The sequence below is a fragment of the Musca domestica genome, unplaced genomic scaffold (genome assembly GCF_030504385.1).
Source record: "Musca domestica strain aabys unplaced genomic scaffold, Musca_domestica.polishedcontigs.V.1.1 14, whole genome shotgun sequence".
Taxonomy (NCBI): domain Eukaryota; kingdom Metazoa; phylum Arthropoda; class Insecta; order Diptera; family Muscidae; genus Musca; species Musca domestica.
Window position 1 is genome coordinate 4,901,016 of NW_026712192.1, and position 14,816 is coordinate 4,915,831.

The 14,816-nt window shown below is 31.3% G+C and overlaps 1 protein-coding gene across 3 annotated transcripts in view; it reads left to right on the forward strand.

Annotated features, from left to right (window-relative positions):
• The window catches only part of LOC101895925 (uncharacterized), a 34,507-nt gene extending 28,919 nt beyond the window's left edge, over positions 1-5,588 (forward strand). For 2 of the 3 annotated variants that reach the window (XM_059119143.1, XM_059119142.1), the window contains exon 7: positions 4,256-5,588. In XM_059119143.1, the coding sequence (XP_058975126.1) occupies positions 4,256-4,418 (163 nt within the window). In that variant the 3' untranslated portion in view covers positions 4,419-5,588. The remainder of the gene's footprint in view (positions 1-4,255) is intronic. The other variant, XM_059119141.1, reaches the window with a different exon arrangement.
• Positions 5,589-14,816: the final 9,228 nt, after the last annotated feature.

Sequence of the window (14,816 nt, forward strand, 5' to 3'; positions counted from 1 at the left end):
GATTTGACGCCGCCTGACTTCTTCTTGTGGGGATATTTGAAGTCAAAGATTTACGTTAACAAGCCAAGGACCGTAGAAGAGCTCAAGGACAACATTCGTGAAGAAATAGCCGCTATTCCGGCCGAAATGTTAGCAAAAACGATGGAAAATGCAGCAAAAAGGGCACAATACGTCATTAACGCCAGAGGCGGCCATTTGACAGATATCATATTCAAAAATTGATGTAAACAAATCTACTTGGAACAAATTAAATGATTAACATTGCCAACCGCCAAATTTTTCTTTGGTTAAAAAAAAAACATGGGTCCGTCGAATATGGGCAACCCTGTAGACCAATCGACGCAGAAGTTAGTATGGGGCTAGAGCTTAGGGCTGGGTAGAAGACTTCCAATTTTGATGGTCATAGGGTAATATTTAATGGGTGAAAGAGACCATAACATTTGCCTTAAATAAAAGTCAAAATTTCCATTAAACCGCGAATATTTTTAATCCCGGCGAAATCACAAATAGACGAACAGGTCAATTCCGACCGTTACATAGATGCCGATGGTAAATATATCGGATATGTATAGCGTATATACAAAGGATGGGGATATAAGCTAGAATGCTTATATCTCTAGAATGGCTGGAGCGATTTTGACAAATTTTATCAATTCAGAATGCCCTCTTGGCGGGCAGATTGGAACACTATATTTTGTGAAAAATACGAAAATTTCCATTCTACCGAAACTCTAAAAATAACTTACAGGCGATATTCAAAATACACAAAAAGGCGAATTTCTGGCTTTTTATGCTGATTTCGTTGACGAATGTAACCAAATATCGTAGGCAAGCAAATCATATGGATGAGTCTAAATTTGGCAATACAGTAAAACCTCTTGCATTTGAAGATGATCGCAAAATATTTAGGGGTTCAAATGAACCACAAACAAACAAAAAAAATCCTGATCACACAGTTGAAGCCAATCGACACGCCAGAGGAGAGAGTTAAGGACAGGGAAAAATTCTAGCATTTTCGATGACCATTGGATTATATTTAGCTGTCGTTCTCGATAAAATTTGGCAAAGTTATTTCCGAGCTCATTGTTGTCGAATGCATATTACGCATGTGAGGTACTAAAAACCAAAAATCAGATGAAACATATATGTGGGAGCTATAGCTATATCTGAACGGTTTTTCACTAAATTTGATGTACTTGCTTCTACACTGAATTCGGTCGGATGTGCCAAAATTCAGTAAATTTGGACTGATATTGGTTATATGGGGCACAATAAACCTGAAACCGGATAAAGATATATATGGGAGCTATATCTAAATTTGAACCGATTCTCACCAATTTCAATAGGATTCGTCCTTGGGTCAAAAAAATGTTTTTTGAAGAAGTTCACGAAAAATACATGAACAGACGGACTGGCATTAAATCGGCTCAGAAAGTGATTCCATGGAAATCCTCAAAAGTAACTATGGGTCTATCTTGCATCACTGTTTTTAAAACTTTTTTATAGAACAGTGACGAGATCGTAAGCTCAATAGAAGAGGAACCAAAAAATTAAATAAAGCAAAAATTCTTTTGGAAAATCTTCTAAATCTTACAACCGCACTTATAAACATTTACATCTTTCTCCACTTGTTATGCTGTCTCCTCTTCTTCCTCCTTTTCTATTAAGCTTACAGTCTCGTCACTTGAAATAGAAGTTATTTTTAAAATAACTTCTGGGGAGAATATCCCAGACAAAAAACAAGGGAACTGATGAGAATTGGTGGCTCTTTCCGAAACCTAGGTATTCCCTGGCTTACCCCCTGCTAAACATTACCATCGTTCTCCACTAATAAACAAACGTTGTTTTTATAAAAACAACAATAAAGTAATTAAGACTGACCATTTTGCAACAACAACAAAAACTTGGTTATTCTAAAACAATGATAAACACTTGTAGTCGATGTTTCCATTTTAAAACAAGTAAACAAAGTCGTGTGGGGCCGACCATCTGATACCCTACAACTCTATAATATATTGGAAAACCTCTTAGATCCAAACACATTTTAGTCGATTATTTAAAATTATGTTATACAGTCCCGCACAAATGTTATCTCTGGTTTTTTTATATATGCTCTCGTGTTGATAGGTATCCATAACAATTTCACACAAAAGTTGTGGTCCATTTTACCCGCTTGGTATCAAGGGTCGTCCAAAATACTACACTTCTGCGCTTTTCTGAGCCTTAATCTTATGCAAAATTCCGTCAGGATGGGTTTTTAATTGTGACCTGTAGAGCCACTTCAAGCTCGGGAAAGTTTTAATTTTTTGGGTTCATTTGAACCCCTCAATATACATCATGAAAAATATTCGTGTTTTATTTTAACCTAACCCTATGCAAATGCAAAATTTCTTGAGAATCGGACTACTAATTGCGACTTGAATAGGATACTCCCAAAACATAGTGCTGTAAAGTAAAAAAAAAATGTTACCAAATATAAAATTCAATTTGTAAGTCAAATATAAAAAAAAATCGCATGCTATAAAAAGTATGACAAAAACAACTTAAAAAGTCGTAAGTTCGGCCGGACCGAACTTTGAATACCCTCCACCATTTGGAACGAATTTAGAAATTTTCAAAAAACAAAATCCGTTAATAACTCTGTTAAAATCTTAAAAATGCCGAATACCGTTATATTGGGGGCTATAAGACGTACATAGGCATTGTTTGTCATAAGCCATTATCATATTCAAATTCGAAACTTGAAATAAACGGTAAATAATGTAGCTAAAATCATTCAAAATATCGTATATAGGGAGGTGCCGTTTTATCGGAGCTGTGCAAAGACCTGAAACAACATAGACAATTTTCTGCCATAGGCTGTAGCATCCATTTCCAACTTCAAATAAACTCGTCAAAATACCGAATATAGGGAGGAACTGGTATGTGGGGCCTATACGAAGGATTGGACCTGCATAGACAATTTTCTGTCACAGACTGTAGTATCCATTACGAGCTCTAAATACGTAATTTGAAACTATTCCGGTGAGTAATGGCTGTAGTATCCATTTCGAACTTCAAATGCCAAATTTGAAACAATGCCGGTGAATAATGTCGCTAAAATCATCAAAAATACCGAATATCGGGAGGTACCGTTATATGGGGCTATATGAAAACGTGCACCTACATGGCCCATTTACGAACATAACCTGCCTTCTTGAAAAGTAAACAATTGTGCCAAATTTTAGCCTTCTATTTCAATTCGTTTGAAAGATAGCGAAATTACAACAGACAGACAGACGGACAGACGGACATCGCTAAATCGACTTAGAATTTTACGCTGATCAAGAATATATATACTTTGTTGGGTCTGACATGAGTATTTCGAGGAATTACAAACGGAATGACAAAGATAATGTACCCTTCATAGTAATATTCACTTTTTATTGTCATATTATTAGGCGATTTTCTTAGATTTTATCCTTTCCCAAATTTGTGTAGATTGTCAAAATCCGCCCAGACGTTCCTGAGTTATAAGCGGTCTAACTATTTTGGATATGAGCATCAAATTCCGCGCAAATGAGCATCGAATTCTACAACCTGTAGAGCAACTACAAAATCAGGAATTGTTTCTGTTTTTGTTTTATTTCAATTAAATATTATGCGATCATCTCCAAATACAATAGGCTGCTATTATGACCCCACCTTCATTTTCATTTTCGTGAGGATCGGGTCATAATTGCGACCTGTACAGTGATTACAATTTAACATAGATCAACTCAGCTCGGCGAGATGGGAGATCCATAATAATTTTTGGCCTAATCAAACTTATAATACCCCCAACCTTGTAATACCCCCATACCTTGTAGGGTATATTATCACATTTGATGAGAAAAAAACTAAAGTGAAACATTTCTCATCTTTAGCACGTTGTAACTAGAAAAGTGAACAACGTATGACTTTGAAATGTTCGGTACTGAAGCAGAATTTTGTGTTCTATAATAATTTATAAAAATTTATTCCAATTTATAAAAATTTATTCAATTATTGTCCGTTTTTTGTGGTTTCACTCCTCTGTGCGTCGTTGAGATACTCCGCAAAGTCGACCAGTTTTAGGAGAATGCCCATATTTTACTACACAAAAGTGCAAAACTTCTTAATTCCCCAAATTTTAATGCTGAGTATACATAATAGCTTGCAAATAACAGGACATACATAATCTTAGTTTATGTGTAAATAATATATAATCAATAAAAAGTATTTTATTTTTTTTTAGATCCGAACCCAAAGAGCTATTGTCCGACGAACAAGTTGAGAATCTTCTACTTAGCCATTCCGTGGATGAAAATGGCACAATAATTGTGGAAGAGCTGAAATCGCCACTGCAGCAGCCTACAGGCAATAAATATGGAGGCGGCATACCATCGCTTTTAGTTTAAATATTATTATTATTATTTTTTTTATTAATTTCTAGGCTTATTAAATATAATTGTTTACTTGAAATAAACACTCGATTGTACATTTAAGAAAACATATCAAAATTAGCACTGGAAAACAATTATTATATTTTAGTTTTTTTTTTATTTAAACCCAAGCGGACTATTGAGAATTTCTCGATTTTTGGAGAGATTTATTTTATGTTTTAGATTTGTGAATAAAAAAAAAACTCGGCAGTGGTCTGCAAGAATAATAATTTAGAGATGAGTAGACTTTTTTAGCCAAAAATGATGTTCGTTGTTCACAGAGTTTCAAGACAAAACGGGGGAAGAGATGAAACTTCAGTTCACGAAACCTGATTAATTTGTGATATTTCAAATGTTGCAGTCGCATTGTTATGTCAACATTAAAGAAAAAAAAGAAATGTAACATTATTTTATTTTTTTATATAAACAAATTTTAATTTATTTTTATACAAAAAAAATTGAGAGTTTTTTAGTTTTATTTTTTTAAATATAAATATTGAAAGGTAATAGGTCATGGCGTATTTGATAAATTATTTGTAATTTCTACTTAATATTTTGACATAATTTATTCCAAAAAGTTTGTAACCATGGCTCAGTGTTCCAAGGGACTTTTTAAAACCAAATGAAATATCAACATTTGTTTCTTGTACTGGAGAAGGGTTTCCAAATTTCACTTATTAATTATGCCATGATCCATAACCGATCTCAAAAAATACACAAATCTTTTGAAGCAGCAGAAAAAAGGCGAACAAAAACTTTACGTATTTTTAATTGTGACTTAGAATTTTAACGCAATATTTAAAACAAAAAATAAGAATGAAACCCATACTCACAAATAAACAATTGATATTAGCGTACATTTACATACAAAAAATGCATTGAAACAGATTTTGAGATACGGATGTTTGTTAGTGAAATTTAAAAATAAAATAAAAAAAAACAATTATTGCCTGACAAAGTAAAAAAGTTGGTTAAAGAAACCGCAAAAAAAAAAAACTCAGAAGACATTTTTCCAAAAACCAAAAATATTAATACGCATAAAAAAATATAATTAGTAGCAAACAATAAAACTGAATTAAATTATATATTATTCAATTATGTATTAGTGAATAAAATAAATATTTGAAGAATTATACAAAAGAAATAAATTAATTGAAAAAGACTACTTTATGGTGTTTTTTTTAATTTAGGTGCTGATCACAAATAAAAAACGCCGAAAACTCAATATAATAGCTATCAAGTTAAAAAGCAGGAAGTTCGGTCGGGCCGAACTTTGAATACCCTCCACAATTTGGAATGAATTTGGAAATTTTCAAAAAACAAACTCCTTAAAAAATTCTGTTTAAATTTTTAAAATACCGAATATATCCGTTTTCTTGGGGTCTATATGACATGGACCTACAAAGGCATTGTTTGTCATAAGCCATTATCATATTCAAATTCGATAACTTGAAATATACGGCGAATAATGACGCTAAAATCATCAAAATATCGTATATAGGGAGGTAGCGTTATATCGAAGCTGTGTAAAGACCTGGACCAGCCAGACAATTTTCTGTCAGAGGCTGTAGCATCCACTACGAAGTTTAAATACGACATCTCAAACAATATCGGTGAGTATTGCGCCTAAACTCGTCAAAATACCGAATATGGGGAGGTACTGATATATAGGGCCTATACGAAGACGTGGACCTGCACAGACAATTTTCTGTCATAGGCTGCAGTATCTATTACGAACTTCAAATACCAAATTTAAAACAATTCCGGTGAATAATGTCGCTAAAATCATCAAAATACCGAATATAGGGAGGTACTGATATATGGGGGCTATATGAAGACGTGAACCTGCATAGACAATTTTCTGTCATAGGCTGTAATATCCATTACGAACTTCAAATACAAAATTTTAAACAATTCCGGTAAATAATGTCGTTAAAATCATCGAAATACCGAATGTCGGTAGGAACCATTATATGGGGGCTATACGAAGACGTGGTCAATGCGCAGACAATTTTCCGTCTTATGCTGTAGTATCCATTACGAATCTCAAAACACCACATTTGAAACAATTCTGGTGAACAATGTCGCTAAAGTAATTAAAATACCCAATATTTGGAAGTACTGTTTTTGGGGTTATGCGAAAACGTGGACCTGCACAGAAAATTTTCTGTCTTACGCTTAAGTATCCATTACGAACTTTAAATACCAAATTCGAAACAATTCCAGTAAATAACGTCGCTAAAATCATCAAAATACCGAATATCGGGAGGTACCGTAGATGGGGGCAATACCAAAACGTGGAACTACATTTTCAATACCAAAAGTCGTGCAGACATAATATACATTTGAGTAAAATTTTATCAATCTTCTTCAATTCGTTCAGAAGCTAGAGTGATTTCCACAGACGGACGGACGGACGGACAGACAGGCAGACGGACACGCGGACGGACCTCGTTAAATCGACATAGAATTTTATACTGATCTAGAATATATATACTTTGTGGGGTCTAAAATGTGTATTGCGAGGTGTTGCAAACGGAATGAAAAACTTAATATACCCTCCATACTATGGTGGAAACTCAATATTTAAGGAGTTATGGCCATTTTAAAGTTTTTGATAATTCATGCTACAAGAAGTGATCACAAAAAATAGCTAGAAACGCCGAAAACTCATTATTTAAGGAGTTATGGCCATCTTAAAGTTTTCGAGAATTAATGCTTAAAAAAGTGGTCACAAATAATAGCTAAAAAGGTCGAAAACTCAATATTTCAGGAGTTATGGACATTTTAAAGTTTTTGACAATTCATGCCCAAATAGCTGACCACAAATAATAGCTAACAACTCAATATTTAAGGAGTTATGGCCATTTTAATGTTTTCGATAATTCATGCCCAAATAACTGATCACAAGTAATAGCTAAAAACGCCGAAAACTCAATATTTAAGGAGTTATAATAGCTAAAAACGCCGAAAACTCAATATTTAAGGATTTATGGCCATTTTAAAGTTTTCAATACTTCATGCCCAAATAACTGATCACAAATAATCGCTAAAAACGCCGAAAACTCAATATTTAAGGAGTTATGGCCATTTTAAAGTTTTCAATAATTCATGCTTAAAAAAGTGATCTCAAATAATAGCTAAAAACGCCGAAAACTCAATATTTAAGGAGTTATGGCCATTTTAAAGTTTTCTATAATTCATGCTTAAAAAAGTGATCACAAGTAATAGCTAAAAACGCCGAAAACTCAATATTTAAGGAGTTATGGCATTTTAAAGTTTTCAATAATTCATGCCCAAATAACTGATCACAAATAATAGCTAAAAACGCCGAAAACTCAATATTTAAGGAGTTATGGCCATTTTATAGTTTTCGATAATTCATGCTTAAAAAAGTGATCACAAATAATAGCTAAAAACGCCGAAAACTCAATATTTAAGGAGTTATGGCCATTTTATAGTTTTCTATAATTCATGCTTAAAAAAGTGATCACAAGTAATAGCTAAAAACGCCGAAAACTCAATATTTAAGGAGTTGTGGCCATTTTAAAGTTTTCGATAATTCATGCTTAAAAAAGTGATCACAAATAATAGCTAAAAACGCTGAAAACTCAATATTTAAGGAGTTATGGCCATTTTAAAGTTTTCAATAATTCATGCCCAAATAACTGATCACAAATAATAGCTAAAAACGCCGAAAACTCAATATTTAAGGAGTTGTGGCCATTTTAAAGTTTTCTATAATTCATGCTTAAAAAAGTGATCACAAGTAATAGCTAAAAACGTCGAAAACTCAATATTTAAGGAGTTATGGCCATTTTAAAGTTTTCGATAATTCATGCTTAAAAAAGTGATCACAAATAATAGCTAAAAACGCCGAAAACTCAATATTTAAGGAGTTATGGCCATTTTAAAGTTTTCAATAATTCACGCCCAAATAACAGACCACAAATAATAGCTAAAAACGCCGAAAACTCAATATTTAAGGAGTTATGGCCATTTTAAAGTTTTCAATAATTCATGCCCAAATAACTGATCACAAATAATAGCTAAAAACGCCGAAAACTCAATATTTAAGGAGTTATGGCCATTTTAAAGTTTTCGATAATTCATGCTTAAAAAAGTGATCACAAATAATAGCTAAAAACGCCGAAAACTCAATATTTAAGGAGTTATGGCCATTTTAAAGTTTTCAATAATTCACGCCCAAATAACTGATCACAAATAATAGCTAAAAACGCCGAAAACTCAATATTTAAGGAGTTATGGCCATTTTAAAGTTTTCGATAATTCATGATTAAAAAAGTGATCGCAAATAATAGCTAAAAACGCTGAAAACTCAATATTTAAGGAGTTATGGCCATTTTAAAATTTTCAATAATTCATGCTTAAAAAAGTGATCGCAAATAATAGCTAAAAACGCCGAAAACTCAATATTTAAGGAGTTATGGCATTTTAAAGTTTTAAATAATTCATGCCCAAATAACTGATCACAAATAATAGCTAAAAACGCCGAAAACTCAATATTTAAGGAGTTATGGCCATTTTAAAGTTTTCGATAATTCATGCTTAAAAAAGTGATCACAAATAATAGCTAAAAACGCCGAAAACTCAATATTTAAGGAGTTATGGCCATTTAAAAGTTGTCGATAATTCATTTAAAGTTTTCAATAATTCATGCCCAAATAACTGATCCCAAATAATAGCTAAAAACGCCGAAAACTCAATATTTAAGGAGTTATGGCCATTTTAAAGTTTTCGATAATTCATGCTTAAAAAAGTGATCGCAAATAATAGCTAAAAACGCTGAAAACTCAATATTTAAGGAGTTATGGCATTTTAAAGTTTGAAATAATTCATGCCCAAATAACTGATCACAAATAATGGCTAAAAACGCCAAAAACTCAATATTTAAGGAGTTATGGCCATTTTAAAGTTTTCGATAATTCACGCCCAAATAACTGATCACAAATAATAGCTAAAAACGCCGAAAACTCAATATTTAAGGAGTTTTGACCATTTTAAAGTTTTCAATAATTCATGCCCAAATAACTGATCACAAATAATAGCTAAAAACGCCGAAAACTCAATATTTAAGGAGTTATGGCCATTTTAAAGTTTTCGATAATTCATGCTTAAAAAAGTGATCACAAATAATAGCTAAAAACGCCGAAAACTCAATATTTAAGGAGTTATGGCCATTTAAAAGTTGTCGATAATTCATTTAAAGTTTTCAATAATTCATGCCCAAATAACTGATCACAAATAATAGCTAAAAATGCCGAAAACTCAATATTTAAGGAGTTATGGCCATTTTAAAGTTTTCGATAATTCATGCTTTAAAAAGTGATCACAAATAATAGCTAAAAACGCCGAAAACTCAATATTTAAGGAGTTATGGTATTTTAAAGTTTTCAATAACTCATGCCCAAATAACTAATCACAAATAATAGCTAAAAACGCCGAAAACTCAATATTTAAGGAGTTATGGCCATTTTAAAGTTTTAAATAATTCATGCCCAAATAACTGATCACAAATAATAGCTAAAAACGCCGAAAACTCAATATTTAAGGAGTTATGGCCATTTTAAAGTTTTCAATAATTCACGCCCAAATAACTGATCACAAATAATAGCTAAAAACGCCGAAAACTCAATATTTAAGGAGTTTTCGATAATTCATGTTTAAAAAAGTGATCACAAATAATAGCTAAAAACGCCGAAAACTCAATATTTAAGGAGTTATGGCCATTTTAAAGTTTTCAATAATTCATGCCCAAATAACTGATCACAAATAATAGCTAAAAACGCCGAAAACTCAATATTTAAGGAGTTATGGCCATTTTAAAGTTTTCGATAATTCATTTAAAGTTTTCAATAATTCATGTCCAATTAACTGATCCCAAATAATAGCTAAAAACGCCGAAAACTCAATATTTAAGGAGTTATGGCCATTTTAAAGTTTTCAATAATTCATGTCCAATTAACTGATCCCAAATAATAGCTAAAAACGCCGAAAACTCAATATTTAAGGAGTTATGGCCATTTTAAAGTTTTCGATAATTCACGCCCAAATAACTGATCACAAATAATAGCTAAAAACGCCGAAAACTCAATATTTAAGGAGTTTTGACCATTTTAAAGTTTTCAATAATTCATGCCCAAATAACTGATCACAAATAATAGCTAAAAACGCCGAAAACTCAATATTTAAGGAGTTATGGCCATTTTAAAGTTTTCGATAATTCATGCTTAAAAAAGTGATCACAAATAATAGCTAAAAACGCCGAAAACTCAATATTTAAGGAGTTATGGCCATTTAAAAGTTGTCGATAATTTATTTAAAGTTTTCAATAATTCATGCCCAAATAACTGATCACAAATAATAGCTAAAAACGCCGAAAACTCAATATTTAAGGAGTTATGGCCATTTTAAAGTTTTCGATAATTCATGCTTAAAAAAGTGATCACAAATAATAGCTAAAAACGCCGAAAACTCAATATTTAAGGAGTTATGGCCATTTAAAAGTTGTCGATAATTTATTTAAAGTTTTCAATAATTCATGCCCAAATAACTGATCACAAATAATAGCTAAAAACGCCGAAAACTCAATATTTAAGGAGTTATGGCCATTTTAAAGTTTTCGATAATTCATGCTTAAAAAGTGATCGCAAATAATAGCTAAAAACGCTGAAAACTCAATATTTAAGGAGTTATGGCATTTTAAAGTTTGAAATAATTCATGCCCAAATAACTGATCACAAATAATGGCTAAAAACGCCAAAAACTCAATATTTAAGGAGTTATGGCCATTTTAAAGTTTTCGATAATTCACGCCCAAATAACTGATCACAAATAATAGCTAAAAACGCCGAAAACTCAATATTTAAGGAGTTTTGACCATTTTAAAGTTTTCAATAATTCATGCCCAAATAACTGATCACAAATAATAGCTAAAAACGCCGAAAACTCAATATTTAAGGAGTTATGGCCATTTTAAAGTTTTCGATAATTCATGCTTAAAAAAGTGATCACAAATAATAGCTAAAAACGCCGAAAACTCAATATTTAAGGAGTTATGGCCATTTAAAAGTTGTCGATAATTCATTTAAAGTTTTCAATAATTCATGCCCAAATAACTGATCACAAATAATAGCTAAAAATGCCGAAAACTCAATATTTAAGGAGTTATGGCCATTTTAAAGTTTTCGATAATTCATGCTTTAAAAAGTGATCACAAATAATAGCTAAAAACGCCGAAAACTCAATATTTAAGGAGTTATGGTATTTTAAAGTTTTCAATAACTCATGCCCAAATAACTAATCACAAATAATAGCTAAAAACGCCGAAAACTCAATATTTAAGGAGTTATGGCCATTTTAAAGTTTTAAATAATTCATGCCCAAATAACTGATCACAAATAATAGCTAAAAACGCCGAAAACTCAATATTTAAGGAGTTATGGCCATTTTAAAGTTTTCAATAATTCACGCCCAAATAACTGATCACAAATAATAGCTAAAAACGCCGAAAACTCAATATTTAAGGAGTTTTCGATAATTCATGTTTAAAAAAGTGATCACAAATAATAGCTAAAAACGCCGAAAACTCAATATTTAAGGAGTTATGGCCATTTTAAAGTTTTCAATAATTCATGCCCAAATAACTGATCACAAATAATAGCTAAAAACGCCGAAAACTCAATATTTAAGGAGTTATGGCCATTTTAAAGTTTTCGATAATTCATTTAAAGTTTTCAATAATTCATGTCCAATTAACTGATCCCAAATAATAGCTAAAAACGCCGAAAACTCAATATTTAAGGAGTTATGGCCATTTTAAAGTTTTCAATAATTCATGTCCAATTAACTGATCCCAAATAATAGCTAAAAACGCCGAAAACTCAATATTTAAGGAGTTATGGCCATTTTAAAGTTTTCGATAATTCACGCCCAAATAACTGATCACAAATAATAGCTAAAAACGCCGAAAACTCAATATTTAAGGAGTTTTGACCATTTTAAAGTTTTCAATAATTCATGCCCAAATAACTGATCACAAATAATAGCTAAAAACGCCGAAAACTCAATATTTAAGGAGTTATGGCCATTTTAAAGTTTTCAATAATTCATGTCCAATTAACTGATCCCAAATAATAGCTAAAAACGCCGAAAACTCAATATTTAAGGAGTTATGGCCATTTTAAAGTTTTCGATAATTCACGCCCAAATAACTGATCACAAATAATAGCTAAAAACGCCGAAAACTCAATATTTAAGGAGTTTTGACCATTTTAAAGTTTTCAATAATTCATGCCCAAATAACTGATCACAAATAATAGCTAAAAACGCCGAAAACTCAATATTTAAGGAGTTATGGCCATTTTAAAGTTTTCGATAATTCATGCTTAAAAAAGTGATCGCAAATAATAGCTAAAAATGCTGAAAACTCAATATTTAAGGAGTTATGGCCATTTTAAAGTTTTCAATAATTCATGCCCAAATAACTGATCACAAATAATAGCTAAAAATGCCGAAAACTCAATATTTAAGGAGTTATGGCCATTTTAAAGTTTTCGATAATTCATGCTTAAAAAAGTGATCACAAATAATAGCTAAAAACGCCGAAAACTCAATATTTAAGGAGTTATGGCCATTTTAAAGTTTTCGATAATTCATTTAAAGTTTTCAATAATTCATGTCCAATTAACTGATCCCAAATAATAGCTAAAAACGCCGAAAACTCAATATTTAAGGAGTTATGGCCATTTTAAAGTTTTCAATAATTCATGCCCAAATAACTGATCACAAATAATAGCTAAAAACGCCGAAAATTCAATATTTAAGGAGTTATGGCCATTTTAAAGTTTTCAATAATTCACGCCCAAATAACTGATCACAAATAATAGCTAAAAACGCCGAAAACTCAATATTTAAGGAGTTTTCGATAATTCATGTTTAAAAAAGTGATCACAAATAATAGCTAAAAACGCCGAAAACTCAATATTTAAGGAGTTATGGCCATTTTAAAGTTTTCAATAATTCATGCCCAAATAACTGATCACAAATAATAGCTAAAAACGCCGAAAACTCAATATTTAAGGAGTTATGGCCATTTTAAAGTTTTCAATAATTCATGCCCAAATAACTGATCACAAATAATAGCTAAAAACGCCGAAAACTCAATATTTAAGGAGTTATGGCCATTTTAGAGTTTTCAATAATTCACGCCCAAATAACTGATCACAAATAATAGCTAAAAACGCCGAAAACTCAATATTTAAGGCGTTATGGCCATTTTAAAGTTTTCGATAATTAATACTTTAAAAAGTGATCACAAATAATAGCTAAAAACGCCGAAAACTCAATATTTAAGGAGTTACGGTATTTTAAAGTTTTCAATAATTCTTGCCCAAATAACTAATCACAAATAATAGCTAAAAACGCCGAAAACTCAATATTTAAGGAGTTATGGCCATTTTAAAGTTTTAAATAATTCATGCCCAAATAACTGATCACAAACAATAGCTAAAAACGCCGAAAACTCAATATTTAAGGAGTTATGGCCATTTTAAAGTTTTCAATAATTCATGCCCAAATAACTGATCACAAATAATAGCTAAAAACCCGAAAACTCAATATTTAAGGAGTTATGGCCATTTTAAAGTTTTCAATAATTCATGCCCAAATAACTGATCACAAATAATAGCTAAAAACGCCGAAAACTCAATATTTAAGGAGTTATGGCCATTTTAAAGTTTTCGATAATTCATGTTTAAAAAAGTGATCACAAATAATAGCTAAAAACGCCGAAAACTCAATATTTAAGGAGTTATGGCCATTTTAAAGTTTTCGATAATTAATACTTTAAAAAGTGATCACAAATAATAGCTAAAAACGCCGAAAACTCAATATTTAAGGAGTTATGGTATTTTAAAGTTTTCAATAATTCTTGCCCAAATAACTAATCACAAATAATAGCTAAAAACGCCGAAAACTCAATATTTAAGGAGTTATGGCCATTTTAAAGTTTTAAATAATTCATGCCCAAATAACTGATCACAAACAATAGCTAAAAACGCCGAAAACTCAATATTTAAGGAGTTATGGCCATTTTAAAGTTTTCAATAATTCATGCCCAAATAACTGATCACAAATAATAGCTAAAAACGCCGAAAACTCAATATTTAAGGAGTTATGACCATTTTAAAGTTTTCAATAATTCATGCCTAAATAACTGATCACAAATAATAGCTAAAACGCCGAAAACTCAATATTTAAGGAGTTATGGCCATTTAAAAGTTGTCGATAATTCATTTAAAGTTTTCAATAATTCATGCCCAAATAACTGATCACAAATAATAGCTAAAAACG